We start from the raw sequence: 16,172 nt of genomic DNA, 5'->3' as shown, positions 1-16,172 counted from the left end.
TGCACTCACTTTTCAGGGTCTTGGGGTGGGTTATTTTGCTAACTCTCACTATTTTCTAATAGTCCCAGCGACCCTCTACAAGGTCACATAGGTTTGGGGTCCATTCGTGGTTCGCATTCCACTTCTGGAGTATATGGTTTGTGTTGCCCCTATCCCTATGTTTCCCCATTGCATCCTATTGTAACTATACATTGTTTGCACTGTTTTCTAAGACTATACTGCATATTTTTGCTATTGTGTATATATATCTTGTGTATATTTCCTATCCTCTCACTGAGGGTACACTCTAAGATACTTTGGCATATTGTCATAAAAATAAAGTACCTTTATTTTTAGTATAACTGTGTATTGTGTTTTCTTATGATATTGTGCATATGACACTAAGTGGTACTGTAGTAGCTTCACACGTCTCCTAGTTCAGCCTGAGCTGCTTTGCTAAGCTACCATTATCTATCAGCCTAAGCTGCTAGACACCCTATACACTAATAAGGGATAACTGGGCCTGGTGCAAGGTGCAAGTACCCCTTGGTACTCACTACAAGCCAGTCCAGCCTCCTACATTGGTTGTGCAGTGGTGGGATAAGTGCTTTGAGACTACTTACCACTCTTGTCATTGTACTTTTCATAAGAGAAAAATATACAAAACAAGGTCAGTGTATATACACATAGCCAAAAAGTTTTGCATTTCCTCTTTTCACTCTTTTCTAAGTGCTGAAAAGTACTTCTAAACTTTCAAAAAGTTCTTAAAAGTTTAAAAAGTTTTCTCTGTCTTTCCAAAAAGTTCTAAAAACTTTTTTCTCTTTGTCTATCACTTTAACTCTCTCTAAAAAATGTCTGGCACAGGCCAAAAAGTTGAACTGTCCAAACTTGCATATGATCACCTTAGCTGGAAAGGAGCAAGGAGTCTCTGCATAGAGAGAGGTTTGAGTGTAGGGAAGAATCCTTCTTTAGAACTGTTAATTAATATGCTTAGAGTACAGGATAAGGCCATAAGTGCCCAATCTGTAGAAAAAGTAGCTAATGGTTCTCAATCTGATCCAGGGACTCCCCCAGGAAAAGGTTCAGGAAAGAAACTTCTCAGCCTGCCCATTACTAGACAGTCTAGCATAGTTGGTACAGAGGTTGAATCACATCATACTGATGATGTGCTCTCACATTATACTGGTAGCCAAGCTGTTAGGGTGCCCTCTGTAAGGGACAGGTCTCCTTCTGTTCATTCCCATCATACCTCTGTATCTAGAAATGTCCCTCCCACCCACCCTGATGACAGATTGTTGGAAAGGGAGCTCAATAGATTGAGAGTGGAGCAAGCCAGACTGAAGCTCAAGAAGCAACAGCTGGATTTGGATAGACAGTCTTTAGAAATAGAGAGGGAAAGACAGAAAATGGGTTTAGATACCCATGGTGGCAGCAGCAGTATTCCCCATAGTCATCCTGCAAAAGAGCATGATTCCAGGAATCTGCATAAGATAGTTCCCCCTTATAAGGAGGGGGATGACATTAACAAGTGGTTTGCTGCACTTGAGAGGGCCTGTGCTGTACAGGATGTCCCTCAAAAGCAGTGGGCTGCTATCCTATGGCTATCATTTACTGGAAAAGGTAGGGATAGGCTCCTTACTGTAAAAGAAAATGATGCTAATAATTTCCAAGTTCTTAAGAATGCACTCCTGGATGGTTATGGCTTAACCACTGAACAGTACAGGATAAAGTTCAGAGATACCAAAAAGGAGTCTTCACAAGACTGGGTTGATTTCATTGACCAGGCAGTGAAGGCCTTGGAGGGGTGGTTACATGGCAGTAAAGTTACTGATTAGGACAGCCTGTATAACTTGATCCTGAGAGAGCATATTCTTAATAATTGTGTGTCTGATTTGTTGCACCAGTACCTGGTAGACTCTGATCTGACCTCTCCCCAAGAATTGGGAAAGAAGGCAGACAAATGGGTCAGAACAAGGGTGAACAGAAAAGTTCATACAGGGGGTGACAAAGATGGCAATAAGAAGAAAGATGGTGAAAAATCTCAAGATAAGCATGGGGATAAGGGTAAAACCAAAGATACCACTTCAAATCTTAAACACTCTTCAGAGGGTGGGGATAAAACAAATTCTTCCTCTTCTTCCCAACCTGCACACATTAAAAAGCCTTGGTGCTTTGAGTGTAAAAACAGAGGCCATAGGCCAGGGGATAAGTCCTGTCCAGGTAAACCCCCTGAGCCTACCACCACTAATACATCAAGCTCTAGTGCCCCTAGCAGTAGTGGTACTAGTGGTGGGACTTCTGGCAACAGTCAAGCAAAGGGTGTAGTTGGGTTCACTTATGGGTCCATAGTGGAAACTGATGTAATCAGTCCCAAGACAGTTTCTGTCACACCTAGTGGCATTGGCCTTGCCACACTGGCTGCTTGTCCCCTTACAATGGATAAGTACAGGCAGACAGTTTCAATAAATGGTGTTGAGGCCTTGGCCTACAGGGACACAGGTGCCAGTTTCACTTTGGTGACTGAAAACCTAGTGCCTCCTGAACAACACATCATTGGACAACAGTATAAGATTATTGATGTCCATAACTCCACTAAGTTTCTTCCCTTAGCTATAATTCAGTTTAGTTGGGGTGGAGTTACTGGCCCAAAGCAGGTGGTGGTATCACCTAGCTTACCTGTAGACTGTCTCTTAGGTAATGACCTAGAGGCCTCAGGTTGGGCTGATGTAGAGTTTTATGCCCATGCAGCCATGCTGGGCATCCCTGAGGAATTGTTCCCTCTCATTTCAAGTGAAATGAAAAAGCAAAGGAGAGAAGGCCTGAAAACTCAGGATCCCTCTCCATCAACAGGTAAAAAGGGTATCACAGTATCCCCTAACCACCCTACCATTCAGGATACCATTCCTGTGGTGGGAGAAACCTCTCCTGGGGTGGCACCTGTTCCAAGGGAATCATCAGCTGGCATAGCTGGACTCCCTGAGGTAGAAGTACCTCTCTGTGGAATAACTAACACTGGTGACAAAAAGAGCACCATTTTAGTTAACATGGAGCATCCCTCCAACCCTCCCAGAGAAACTTTAGTGCAGAAACCCTGTACTGCCTCACAACACTTAGGACAGCATCCCTGCCCTAGTGTGGAGCTCATAGGACAGCATCCCTGCCCTGCTCCAACTCAAGAGAAACAGCATCCCTGTTCTCTCTTCCAGCCAAATGGACAAAGTTTTTGCCCAGCTATGGCTTTACTGAGACAGCATCCCTGTCTGGCATTTCCATCATTACAAATAGGTTCAGTGGATAATTCCCACTGCTCTAAACTAAAACTTACTGATAGAAACTCTGAAAATACATCTTCGCATTGTTGGTTAGCTAAAAAACTTCAAACAGGGTGGTTTACATCCCCACAGGGAAGTAACCATATAGTGGATGATAAAGGGAGTAACCAGTCTATTGCAGAGCTACTCTCTACTTATCACCACTTAGACAATAAAGTCTCAACTGGCCAAGGTTAGCCTTATTGTCCTTCGTTTGGGGGGGGGTTGTGTGAGAAGGTAGCCTCTTTCTAGCCTTGTTACCCCCACTTTTGGCCTGTTTGTGAGTGTATGTCAGGGTGTTTGTCACTGTTTTCACTGTCTCACTGGGATCCTGATAGCCAGGCCTCAGTGCTCATAGTGAAAACACTATGTTTTCAGTATGTTTGTTATGTGTCACTGGGATCCTGCTGGTCAGGACCCCAGTGCTCATAGGTTTGTGGCCTATATGTATGTGTCACTGGGACCCTGTCACACAGGGCCCCAGTGCTCATAGGTGTGCATGTATATGTTCCCTGTGTGGTGCCTAACTGTCTCACTGAGGCTCTGCTAACCAGAACCTCAGTGGTTATGCTCTCTCATTACTTCCAAATTGTCACTGACAGGCTAGTGACCATTTTTACCAATTTACATTGGCTTACTGGAACACCCTTATAATTCCCTAGTATATGGTACTGAGGTACCCAGGGTATTGGGGTTCCAGGAGATCCCTATGGGCTGCAGCATTTCTTTTGCCACCCATAGGGAGCTCTGACAATTCTTACACAGGCCTGCCACTGCAGCCTGAGTGAAATAACGTCCACGTTATTTCACAGCCATTTTACACTGCACTTAAGTAACTTATAAGTCACCTATATGTCTAACCTTTACCTGGTAAAGGTTAGGTGCAAAGTTACTTAGTGTGAGGACACCCTGGCACTAGCCAAGGTGCCCCCACATTGTTCAGAGCCAATTCACTGAACTTTGTGAGTGCGGGGACACCATTACACGCGTGCACTACATATAGGTCACTACCTATATGTAGCTTCACCATGGTAACTCCGAATATGGCCATGTAACATGTCTATGATCATGGAATTGCCGCCTCTATGCCATCCTGGCATTGTTGGTACAATTCCATGATCCCAGTGGTCTGTAGCACAGACCCTGGTACTGCCAGACTGCCCTTCCTGGGGTTTCACTGCAGCTGCTGCTGCTGCCAACCCCTCAGACAGGCAGCTGCCCTCCTGGGGTCCAGCCAGGCCTGGCCCAGGATGGCAGAACAAAGAACTTCCTCTGAGAGAGGGTGTGACACCCTCTCCCTTTGGAAAATGGTGTGAAGGCAGGGGAGGAGTAGCCTCCCCCAGCCTCTGGAAATGCTTTGTTGGGCACAGATGTGCCCAATTCTGCATAAGCCAGTCTACACCGGTTCAGGGACCCCTTAGCCCCTGCTCTGGCGCGAACCTGGACAAAGGAAAGGGGAGTGACCACTCCCCTGACCTGCACCTCCCCTGGGAGGTGTCCAGAGCTCCTCCAGTGTGCTCCAGACCTCTGCCATCTTGGAAACAGAGGTGCTGCTGGCACACTGGACTGCTCTGAGTGGCCAGTGCCACCAGGTGACGTCAGAGACTCCTTGTGATAGGCTCCTTCAGGTGTTAGTAGCCTTTCCTCTCTCCTAGGTAGCCAAACCCTCTTTTCTGGCTATTTAGGGTCTCTGTCTCTGGGGAAACTTTAGATAACGAATGCATGAGCTCAGCCGAGTTCCTCTGCATCTCCCTCTTCACCTTCTGATAAGGAATCGACCGCTGACCGCGCTGGAAGCCTGCAAACCTGCAACATAGTAGCAAAGACGACTACTGCAACTCTGTAACGCTGATCCTGCCGCCTTCTCGACTGTTTTCCTGCTTGTGCATGCTGTGGGGGTAGTCTGCCTCCTCTCTGCACCAGAAGCTCCGAAGAAATCTCCCGTGGGTCGACGGAATCTTCCCCCTGCAACCGCAGGCACCAAAAAGCTGCATCTCCGGTCCCTTGGGTCTCCTCTCAGCACGACGAGCGAGGTCCCTCGAATCCAGCGACACCGTCCAAGTGACCCCCACAGTCCAGTGACTCTTCAGCCCAAGTTTGGTGGAGGTAAGTCCTTGCCTCACCTCGCTGGGCTGCATTGCTGGGAACCGCGACTTTGCAAGCTTCTCCGGCCCCTGTGCACTTCCGGCGGAAATCCTTCGTGCACAGCCAAGCCTGGGTCCACGGCACTCTAACCTGCATTGCACGACTTTCTAAGTTGGTCTCCGGCGACGTGGGACTCCTTTGTGCAACTTCGGCGAGCACCGTTTCACGCATCCTCGTAGTGCCTGTTTCTGGCACTTCTCCGGGTGCTACCTGCTTCAGTGAGGGCTCCTTGTCTTGCTCGACGTCCCCTCTCTCTGCAGGTCCAATTTGCGACCTCCTGGTCCCTCCTGGGCCCCAGCAGCGTCCAAAAACGCCAAACGCACGATTTGCGTGTAGCAAGGCTTGTTGGCGTCCATCCGGCGGGAAAACACTTCTGCACGACTCTCCAAGGCGTGGGGGATCCATCCTCCAAAGGGGAAGTCTCTAGCCCTTGTCGTTCCTGCAGTATTCACAGTTCTTCAGCCTAGTAAGAGCTTCTTTGCACCAACCGCTGGCATTTCTTGGGCATCTGCCCATCTCCGAGCTGCTTGTGACTTTTGGACTTGGTCCCCTTGTTCCACAGGTACCTTCAGACAGGAATCCATCGTTGTTGCATTGCTGATTTGTGTTTTCCTTGCATTCTCCCTCTAACACGACTATTTTGTCTTTAGGGGAACTTTGGTGCACTTTGCACTCACTTTTCAGGGTCTTGGGGTGGGTTATTTTGCTAACTCTCACTATTTTCTAATAGTCCCAGCGACCCTCTACAAGGTCACATAGGTTTGGGGTCCATTCGTGGTTCGCATTCCACTTCTGGAGTATATGGTTTGTGTTGCCCCTATCCCTATGTTTCCCCATTGCATCCTATTGTAACTATACATTGTTTGCACTGTTTTCTAAGACTATACTGCATATTTTTGCTATTGTGTATATATATCTTGTGTATATTTCCTATCCTCTCACTGAGGGTACACTCTAAGATACTTTGGCATATTGTCATAAAAATAAAGTACCTTTATTTTTAGTATAACTGTGTATTGTGTTTTCTTATGATATTGTGCATATGACACTAAGTGGTACTGTAGTAGCTTCACACGTCTCCTAGTTCAGCCTGAGCTGCTTTGCTAAGCTACCATTATCTATCAGCCTAAGCTGCTAGACACCCTATACACTAATAAGGGATAACTGGGCCTGGTGCAAGGTGCAAGTACCCCTTGGTACTCACTACAAGCCAGTCCAGCCTCCTACACAGAGTCAATGAATCCAGCAGGTCAAGACGTGAGGCGTTGACTTCGCGGTGTTGTGATCACATTACAGGATCACAAGTGCTGCAGTGAAGTCAGAATCAGGTGTGACGGACATCAGTGACAACACTCGTGACTTATGCTTCAGATGCGCTGTGACAGCATCGGGTCTGCAGCGTTGGTCGCAGTCACTGCACTCAGTGGGGGCCGCAGCTTTGGTGCAGGCAGCGTGCGGAGTCCGACAGCGGTGCCGATTCCAAAGTCCCTCTGGAGTCCATGTGCTCATTTCTTCTTTGTTACACCAAAATTCACCCCCAAGGGCCCAGGAACTGGATTTGGCACCACTTGGCAAGTCAGGACTCTCAGCAAGAGAACCCATGTGCTGGCAGATAAAGTCTTTGATGTTCATGAGACTTCTTAACAGGAGGCAAACTCAGTCCAAGCCCTTGGAGAACCTTTGGAAGCAGGATGTAGAAAGCAAAGTTCAGTCCTTTCACTCCCAGGACAGAATAAGTAAGCAACAGGCCAGCACAGCAAAGCAACAGGCAGTGTGTCAGTCCCTCCTACAGCATCCAGCTCTTCTTCCTGACAGAATGTCCTCTGTCCAGAAAGATTCTAACTTTGTGGGATCAGAAGTTCAGCACTTATACTCATTTCTGTCTTTGAAGTAGGCAAACTTCAAAGAAAAGTCTCTGTAGTGTACAAGACCCTGCCTTTCATGCCCTGGCCCCAGACACTCCAGTGGGCTAGAGAGTGCTTTATGTAAGGACAGGCACAGCCATTTTCAGGTTAAAGTGTCAGCTCCTCCCACCATTCTAGCCCAGGAAGAACCACCAGGATAATGCAGGGCACACCTTAGCTCCCTTTGTGTGACTGTCTCGAGTGAATTCACAAACAGCCCAACTGTCATCCTGACCCAGAAGTAGAGGCTCAGTATGGTTAAACAAGAAAATGCCCACTTTCTAAAAGTGGTATTTTCAAACTTACAATTTAAAAAACAACTTCACCAAAAGATGTATTTTTAAATTTTGAGTTCAGAGACCCCAAACTCCAGATCTCCATCTGCTCTGAATGGGAAATTACACTTAAGATATTTCAAGGCAATCCCCATGTTACCCTACGGGAGAGATAGTCCTTGCAAAAGTGAAAAAACTAATTTAGAAGTATTTCACAATCAGGTCTCTAACTGTGCAATCCTAGGCAAATATTTTATTTTACAGAGCCGCCTTTTTCTTCATTCTCACATATGAGTGCACCTTCAAATATCTGAGTTCGGCATTTCTGCTGTACAAAAACAATATATTTTGTTTGTTTAAATACACTAAACATTTGCTCCATGTATAATAAGAATCTAGCCCACATATAGGGTACACATGAGCCCTAACTTGCCTTAGTTTACAATGGCATTGCCATCAGGGCAGGAGAGTTTCTCAGCTGATGTTTAAACACTCACTTTTATTAAATATGTTACTAAAAGTATGATGTGGTAACACACTGTCATTTACGGACAGTAAATTTCCCATTAAAATGGCCAAAAACATTCCCATGAATTTGCAGTTTTGCTGATAAACCTATATACTGTGTTAAAAATATTCTGTGAAAACATTTATCATTTAGTGTTATGATTTGTTTTTACCCTATTGAAATAGTTTTTTTCATCCCAGAGAAGTACGGAAAAATGGGCTTTCACAATTACTGAAAATATTTTGAAATGTTTGTGCATTTGACTTAGTTATTTAAATGTCGTGTTAGGAAAAATCTGACACACTGCAGCCTCTCATTTCACACTCTTTGTACAGCAGGTCAATCAGTTCACTTTACAAAACTCTGCAGTTAGATAAGTCAAATGACTTCTGACCTCTTTCTCTGAGCACAGAGTAAATGTGACAAGCTAAAAAGAAGATTACATTTTATTGCTTCCTTCTTTGATTTCAGAGTGAGCAGAACACCTGTTCTTTGTCAACCTACCAGTACCAGTGAGTAGGTTCTAAATGTAGCTTGACCTGATAAAATCTGACTCACAGCAAGTGGGGTGAGTAAATTTTGCGAGGCCTGATAGGACCCCAACTTCTACTGTGTTGAGGGCTCAGTAAAAGGTTAAACTTGGCATGAACGCTTTTTTGCCATATAGGCAGAATATGCCTTGCTGAAAATAAATATGAACCATTACAAATATGGGGGAAGGGAGAAATGCTGGTTATAACACTTCTTCACGGAAGGGAATCATTTTTGATCACACCTGACATCAAGGGTGAAGGAGGCATTATACATGCACAGACTCTAAACATTACCAATGAAGTGTGTGTGTTTTTGTACATCTATATAATTCTGATCACCGGGACACAAGGGCCTAAAGATAACTTCCTGGTTAAAGCTGATGCTCCCAGATAACCATCCAGCAGAAGAAAAACCTGGGCTTGCTCCCTGGCAGGATGTCCAGAAGGATTCTAACTTTGAGGGCTCAGAGGTCCAGCAATTATACCCATTTCTGTCTTTGAATTAGACAAATTTCAAAGAAAACCATATAACTCAATGAGGCTTCTGAGAGGCGAAAAAAATATTACAGTGATCAGGGTTAGTGCTATGCCTTTGGGCTCACCACAACCAGTTTTGTCACAATTAAGGAGGGAGAGTTGGATTTCCTGTGTTACATCTTTGGGAAATTATATGAACCAATGCACTGCCAGTCTTTCAAATATTACATACATGCTTTTTCCTAGCCCAGAAATAACAAAAGCAACTTCCTCTAACAGTTACACAAAAAACAGTGCATAAAGCAGCCTACATAGCCCAATACATTCTTACCTTTCCTGTGGAACAGCAAACCAATACTCATGTTTTTTATCTCTTTGTGCATATTGCTGCATAGACGCGCTTGCAGGGGAAACAAATGTTTTCCTCATAGGCTTTCCAACTTTTAAACACAAGAACTTGTGAGACCTAGACCTTCTTCTTTCTTTTGGCAATAACTGAGAGCCTAAAACAGAAGAAAAAGACATGGATAGTACAAATTAAATTTCAAGTAACACCGTAACTAAAATACCCAAAACACATCTAAATGGAGGCACCATTAACAAATTACCATGTCTTTTAAGCCCATGGCTATTTGGAATATGATAGTTGTCTTGCTCAGCCTTTTTTGCACCTAGAATAAAGGAATGGGCCACCGAAAAGTACAATTGGACTTCAGAATCATGATTTACTGAAGATCTTAAAACGCAAGGTTGATCATGAGGCTGCACAGTGAGTAAGAATGCACTAATAAATAGCTTGAACTGCTGTTGTTTATGAAGATTGTGCAGTAGAGCTCACTATTATGTCAGCCTCTTCTGGGTACTGTATAAAGGAGGGCATTTGTAACGGCAGACTGTCATCAGTCCATCCCAGAAGTAACCATGCAGGAGCAACCAAGGACTACAATACAAAAAAAGTTGTTAAAAAGTCAGAATTAACCGATTTATTGGTTATCTACTGCTTTAAGAAAATGGAATGATCTAAACTCAAAGCATTCTTTGGAAGATTGTCTGAGCTTCTTAATTTAATGTACAGATGGGTTACAAAAGTGTATAAATGTTTTAAGGAAAGAACGTAGCTCTGAAAATGAAAACTGCAAGTAAGTGTATAATGTCCAGGTATGCTACTTGCTTCTTCACTGAAAGCGTTATGTATTACGTACCACATATAGGGAGCTGCTCGAAATTAGGGGTGGGCGTTATATTTCACTCTGCCGGGGGAGTTGGTGGAGTTTTGGCCACTCTACATTACGCTTGTAATGCAGAGTTCGGGCCAAACTCCACCAAACGCTGCATGCGGTGTAGTTTGTTTTCTCATGCAACAGTACGTTGGCCAATGCAAGAGAGATTTGGTGTCCCCTAGCAAGATTTTCGGTCACTAGGAGAGAACCTGGCGAGATATCTCCACAGTGGGTGGTCACGGGCAGTCGCAGTCAGAAAGCTGCAGCTCGAGTAGAAAATCTATTCATGCAGCAGCACCTTGCAGGTCTTGATAGGCGTCTTCACCAGACTGGACCTCGCATGACCCAGAACAATGCAAGGCCTGGCATTGCTGCATCTCAAGGCTCCTGGTCGGTGGCTTCAACAGATCTGAAGCAGAGCAATGCAGAACAAGGTATTGCAGCACCACCAGCTCTTGATCAGTGGCTCAATGGACTTCACACAGGGCAGAGCCTCGCAGCACTGTGCACCACCGCACCTAGGACAAAAGGTGCAACTCCCAGCCTAACCTGTCCTGTACCTGACCCGCGCTTCACCCCTGTCGGACTTTACTTTTGACTTTGTCCTTGTCCAGTGCAACCAGATACATGCTGTTGGCCCTTTGCAATTTTTTGGGCGTTAATTTAACATTATACTTTAAAAACACATATCTGCAGTTGTGATTGGATATTTGTTCTTTGGTGTAATTTTATTTTTTCGAAATTGGTTTGGGATTGTTTGTGTGTTGTGCTTTCACTTCATTACAGTTGAGTGCTGCAAAATACTTTTCACATAGCCTCCAGGTTAAGCATTACTGCTTTACATGCCACACTAACAGAGGATTTAGCACAAGTATAATTACTCTGTGATTCACCTTGACAAGGATTGTGATTATTCTTTGAAGTGGGTTCTCACCTCCTTAAACAAATAATCCAATTGTTTACAATAAGGTATGGCCCCAGCTGCAGCCGGCATTCATGAACAGAAGGAGGGTTCCAGGATATAGAAAATGATTTCAGGAAACAAAACACGATTTCAAGAGATGGGCCAGGATTCCCACCAAGAGATGGAGCAGGAAATCAGAAGCAAGGGGGAAACCAACAACCATAGTCACTGGAGCATTTGTGAAGCATTTAATGATTCATGCTCCTTTTTTAGGAAATGAGAGAAGCAGGAAGTGACATACAGGAAGATACTTGGAATGATGGATTGGGAAATAAACTTGCAACATTAGTGTAGAAGCTTCAAAAGACTGGGCAAAACAAAATAGGCCATTTACAGTTCTTGAAAAATAGAGAAGTGGAAAGTGAGCCATTTCGTGTTGAGTTCTTGGATCAGAAGTAGTTCCAAGACATGGTGTTAAAAAAAAGTTGGGAATTAAGTTGCATATTGCACAGCACAGAGGGAAATTCGGAGTGAGCGTGTGTAAGCCTCCCCAGTGCTCCGAAAGAGAAACAAACGTGAGGGTCTAGGTTTGTTAGTCAAGGTGGAAAAAATGACAACACCCACCATCTATGTGAAAGAGAAGATTAAGTTAGAAAACTTTGTTGCTTGCATGTCTGCTGACCCAGAGAGCATGGTGGCATAACACCAACTTTTCACATGAGGAAATCTTATTAGACAAATAGGAATCAAGCAATTACACAGTCCATTTTTCACTATGTCACATGATGGTGGATTTGTTTTCAATTCAAATTATTTGTTGTCATTAAACCTGCATTTTTATTTTTAATCTAATGTTGGTCTGGATATATTTAAATACGAAATGATTCGAACTTTGTGCGTACTGCCAAAAAGAAGAAATTGATGCATTTATGTTTAAAAAAATGAAAAGTGTATATGAAGGTTTTTTTAAAGTGTACAATACATAACCAGGTTCTGATTAAAGGCAGACCCCGGTCTCCAAAAATGTCTACAGCTTTCCTAAAGAAAAAAAATAAAACCCTTGTGGAAGTTACTATTGCACAAATAAAACTACCAAGTGAGGACAGTTCCACGCAATCACAGTGCAGTACCCCTTACACTGCTCTCTGCCTACCACAGAACCACCATTTCTTAAGGATGACCCAGAACGAAAACTTTTAACTTCTTAAAAAAACCTATTCATCTTCATTTGTCTAGAAAACTCCACTGAACTTGCATCATGCCCACAGTGACCTCCATGAGTGCCAAGATAATCTATGTTTTAGAAACCAATCACTCCCTTCTAACGTCTAATGTGTCGGGCGACTGAAGCTGGCACTTCTAAGCCAAACCCAGGAAGAAATATGCTTGTCCCAAGATCTAACAATAGAGGTAGTAGCGCCAGACATCTTTGGCTCAACCAAGACAGCGGCTTGGACTCACTTCCTTCCAAGTTTATGCATCTCACAGGTGTCACATTATGTCCCTTAATATGAGTTTGGTGGGCCAGAAAACCGCCACTCTGGTTTTCTGCCTGCTGGCCCTATTACGAGTTTCCCGCTGGGCCAGCAGGAAACTGGCCACAACATTGACGTTGGCTCGTAATCGAGCCGGCAGCAATGTTGCAGTGCATTAGGTGCAACAGCACCCATTGCGATTTTCACCGCCTATAATTCAGGCAGTGAAAAGTGCAATGAGGCTGTCCACGTGGCCCCTGGCACCCGTCTCCGCCAGCCTTTGCATGGCGGGGGAACCGGCATGCAAAAGCAGTTGGAAAGGGGACTCGTAATCCCCAGGGCTGCGCTGCCCTGGTGGATTAAGACCGTCGGCACCGCCAGGCTGTCGACAGGGGCAACCAAGCAGTGCCGGCGGTCGGACCATGGCAGCTCCGCAACAGTCATAATGTGGAGGCCGGATCGCTACATTGGCAGCGGGCAGACGCCCACTGCAAATCTGTCGGTCCCAGGACCGCCAGATTCGTAATAAAGGCTCATATGTCTGCAGTAGGCTCAGCACTGTACTCTCTCCCTGGCTAGATGAGCAACCAGAAATAATATTACAAAAGTTCCGGGTAGTTTAGGCAAAGGTTGAATTCCCTCAAGACACCATTTCCCTTCCACAGAGATATGTCTGCACCTAATTGTGGGCATGGCATTTGATGATCAGGTTCTGAAATTCTTGAAAATGGTTCTGCCATTCCAAGGTGTGTTCCAGCAACCACAACCCCATCATCCTTGCTTCCAGGGAAGGAAAACCTGCTGTGAGTATGACCGACTCAACCAAAGATCTGAGATGAAGCACCTTCCAGTGCTTGAGATCTGTGCAAAGCAAAGTTGTATGAAAGACAGCCTGAATCGACGACACCACAATTACTTGGGCTTGTTCTTTTAAAGATATAAAACTCCTGTGAAGTGTTCTCTGAATTTCCGAAGCACTCTCAAACCTTAGGACCTGGGGAGCCTTCGTCACCTGACCAATTTCATCTTGCTGAAAAAAACATGTTTTGTAGGTTATGTATTCTCACAGCCAACTGAGACAGCAGCAGGAGCCTCTACTGTAACATAAAAATCATGGCATCCCAGTAAATAATACACCTGATACCAGTATCATGAAGGGTGAGTAACCCTATGCCTTTTCAGCTTGGTGAAACACCTTATAAATGTTCAAACAGAAGATTTGTGAACTCCCAGATCTGTGTCCACCACCATATTAGAAGCAAACTCCTACGGAGCGGCAAAATCAAGACAATCAGGCAACCATCCTTGAGGCACACCTTAAGTAGCCAATCCCCTTTCAAAAGGAGACCCGAATAATCAAGATCTCCATCTGAGGAGGTGTGGCTTGACTACCAATCATGGCTGCAGCGCCCTAGACTAGCTCCACACAGTCACTCACAATCAGTCAGGGATCTGAAGTTCACACCCTGCTGGGGGTACCACCCTAAGCTGCGCTATAGTAATGGGGGGTGCGCAGCATCAGAGAGCTTCGTCTGGGGACCCAGGCACTCTCCGATCCCGGAAGAGTGACGGCAGCCTGCCGGATTGCGGCAGTTGGGTGCGGGGAGATACCGCTCACCCACGAGGGCTCAGCATGCAACTCTGTGGGCCTAGCGGACCATAGTTGGCCGCTGTGGCAGAGTTGGTGATTGTCCAGCGCCCTTTGACCCGCGGCAGAATGGTGGGGAGCGGCTTTGGTGATCCCGATTAAGTGAGGTGTGGAGGGGGCTTACTGTGCGGAGGACTGGGCTGCCCCCCTGTGTGTGCAACACCGCTGCAGCGGTGTTGTGCTGGGTGGGGAGCCTGCAGACTTCAAATCCTTGTTGGTGCACTAGGCTCAGCTGGTCTACGGCTCCTGGGCCAAGGACCGCTGCTTGATCTGGGCGTGTGTTGGTCTGGCTCTTCTGGCCTCTGTTCCTCATAGCAGGGGATTCGCCAGCACACCCCTAAAGGCTGCTGGCCTTAAGCAGTATCACGGGTACTGCAGAGGCAGTGACCACGCAGCCTTCCACATTTACTTCTGTGTCCTTGTGGTGTGACCCGCTGACTCGGGACGCTGCAAGGAGAGATTCAACCGGCAACATCGCGCCCTGAGAGGCAGTATTCGGGGAGAAGGGCAATTACATGGAATGTGCCTTACTATCAAGGGACACACTTTGGCAGTCAATTTTCCAAGTTAGTGAGACCCTCGCTATTGGGAGTGAATAAAACAGTGGCGCCGCTCCTGGGACAACTGGACGCCTACAGTGCGAGACCCCATTAGGGGGCACAAGGAGGGGTGGTTGCACCTACTGCAGAAGCAGAAGACCTAGGATTAGCTGTGGCTTGTGGACGTGTGGGCACCCCCTCCCCCCTTATTCCTACCTCTTCATCTTCCCCTGCTGAGGAATGATTCTCCTGACTGTGTAGTAGTTGGACTCTTACTCTAGGCAAGACTGCTGGTTTAAGAATGACAGTACTTATGTTTGTAGGTGACTATGCCAATCCTACAACAAAACGCAACTGTCATCCCAACCCTTCCGGCTCACAAGCAGCACATCCCCAAAAACCCCGAAACGGTTAAAGGTGATTTGTGGCAGCCTTTACGCATGGACTCAAAAGCGTGAAATCTCAGGGAGAGTCGTGGTTAAACAGAGATTACCCCTTTCTCACATTAACAAAATGTCTCAATCACACACAGGCAATGAAGAGAATGCAGTAAAGTGTCAATGATATTTATTTCATCAAAACTGCAATCTACGATAAGTTGCATGGGTTGCAATGATTAGGATAATGAACAGTGCAAGGAACAGAATGGTAAAGACAAGAGTCATTAACACAAAACCCCCCACCATCTTGCAATATCACTCGATATCATTAAGTGTGCGATATGTCCAAATACCCTAGCCTGTAGGCCTAAACCCTAACCTAGAAGAGAGCTAGGTATGTTAAACCTCAATCTGCCAATACCATGTCCATGAGAAGAGCCCCCAACCCTCGTTACCTTGGAATGAGGCTTCTAGCTCAAACTCCGCAGGAACACGAAGACTGGGTCAGTGTCAAGGCGATGTGCTGCAACGATAGCAGCAGTGGCATCTGGTCGGAATCCCTCTCCCTATCTGATAAAGTGAGGAGTATATATACAGATCTGCTTGGACCCCTGACGTAGGTTTGTTCCCAAACAATAGATAAAGCGTGCTTGGTACGGTAATTAGTATAAACAACTCCCTTGAAAGCGTGAAGAGGGAAAGTACCTAAAGCTAACACCTCCAGTTTGTTTATATTTGTTGCCTGACCTTGACGACTTAGCGTGGTGGCATTGTAAGGAAAATCAAAGCATGGGCCTAAGTCAAAACAAGGAAGCCATCTTAAAAGAATTAATTAAATAAATGCGCTAAAACAGGGCAAGCTAAGTAGGGTAAA

The 16,172-nt window shown here is 45.5% G+C and overlaps 1 protein-coding gene across 8 annotated transcripts in view; it reads right to left on the bottom strand.

Annotated features, from left to right (window-relative positions):
• Positions 1-16,172, bottom strand: part of OXR1 (oxidation resistance 1) — a 1,752,159-nt gene that overhangs the window by 280,277 nt on the left and 1,455,710 nt on the right. For all 8 annotated transcript variants that reach the window (XM_069220614.1, XM_069220609.1, XM_069220613.1 and 5 more), the window contains one exon: positions 9,464-9,635. In XM_069220614.1, the coding sequence (XP_069076715.1) occupies positions 9,464-9,635 (172 nt within the window). The remainder of the gene's footprint in view (positions 1-9,463; positions 9,636-16,172) is intronic.

The sequence above is a fragment of the Pleurodeles waltl genome, chromosome 2_2 (assembly GCF_031143425.1).
Source record: "Pleurodeles waltl isolate 20211129_DDA chromosome 2_2, aPleWal1.hap1.20221129, whole genome shotgun sequence".
In the NCBI taxonomy this organism is placed as follows: domain Eukaryota; kingdom Metazoa; phylum Chordata; class Amphibia; order Caudata; family Salamandridae; genus Pleurodeles; species Pleurodeles waltl.
This window is presented reverse-complemented; position numbering and strand designations above follow the sequence as displayed.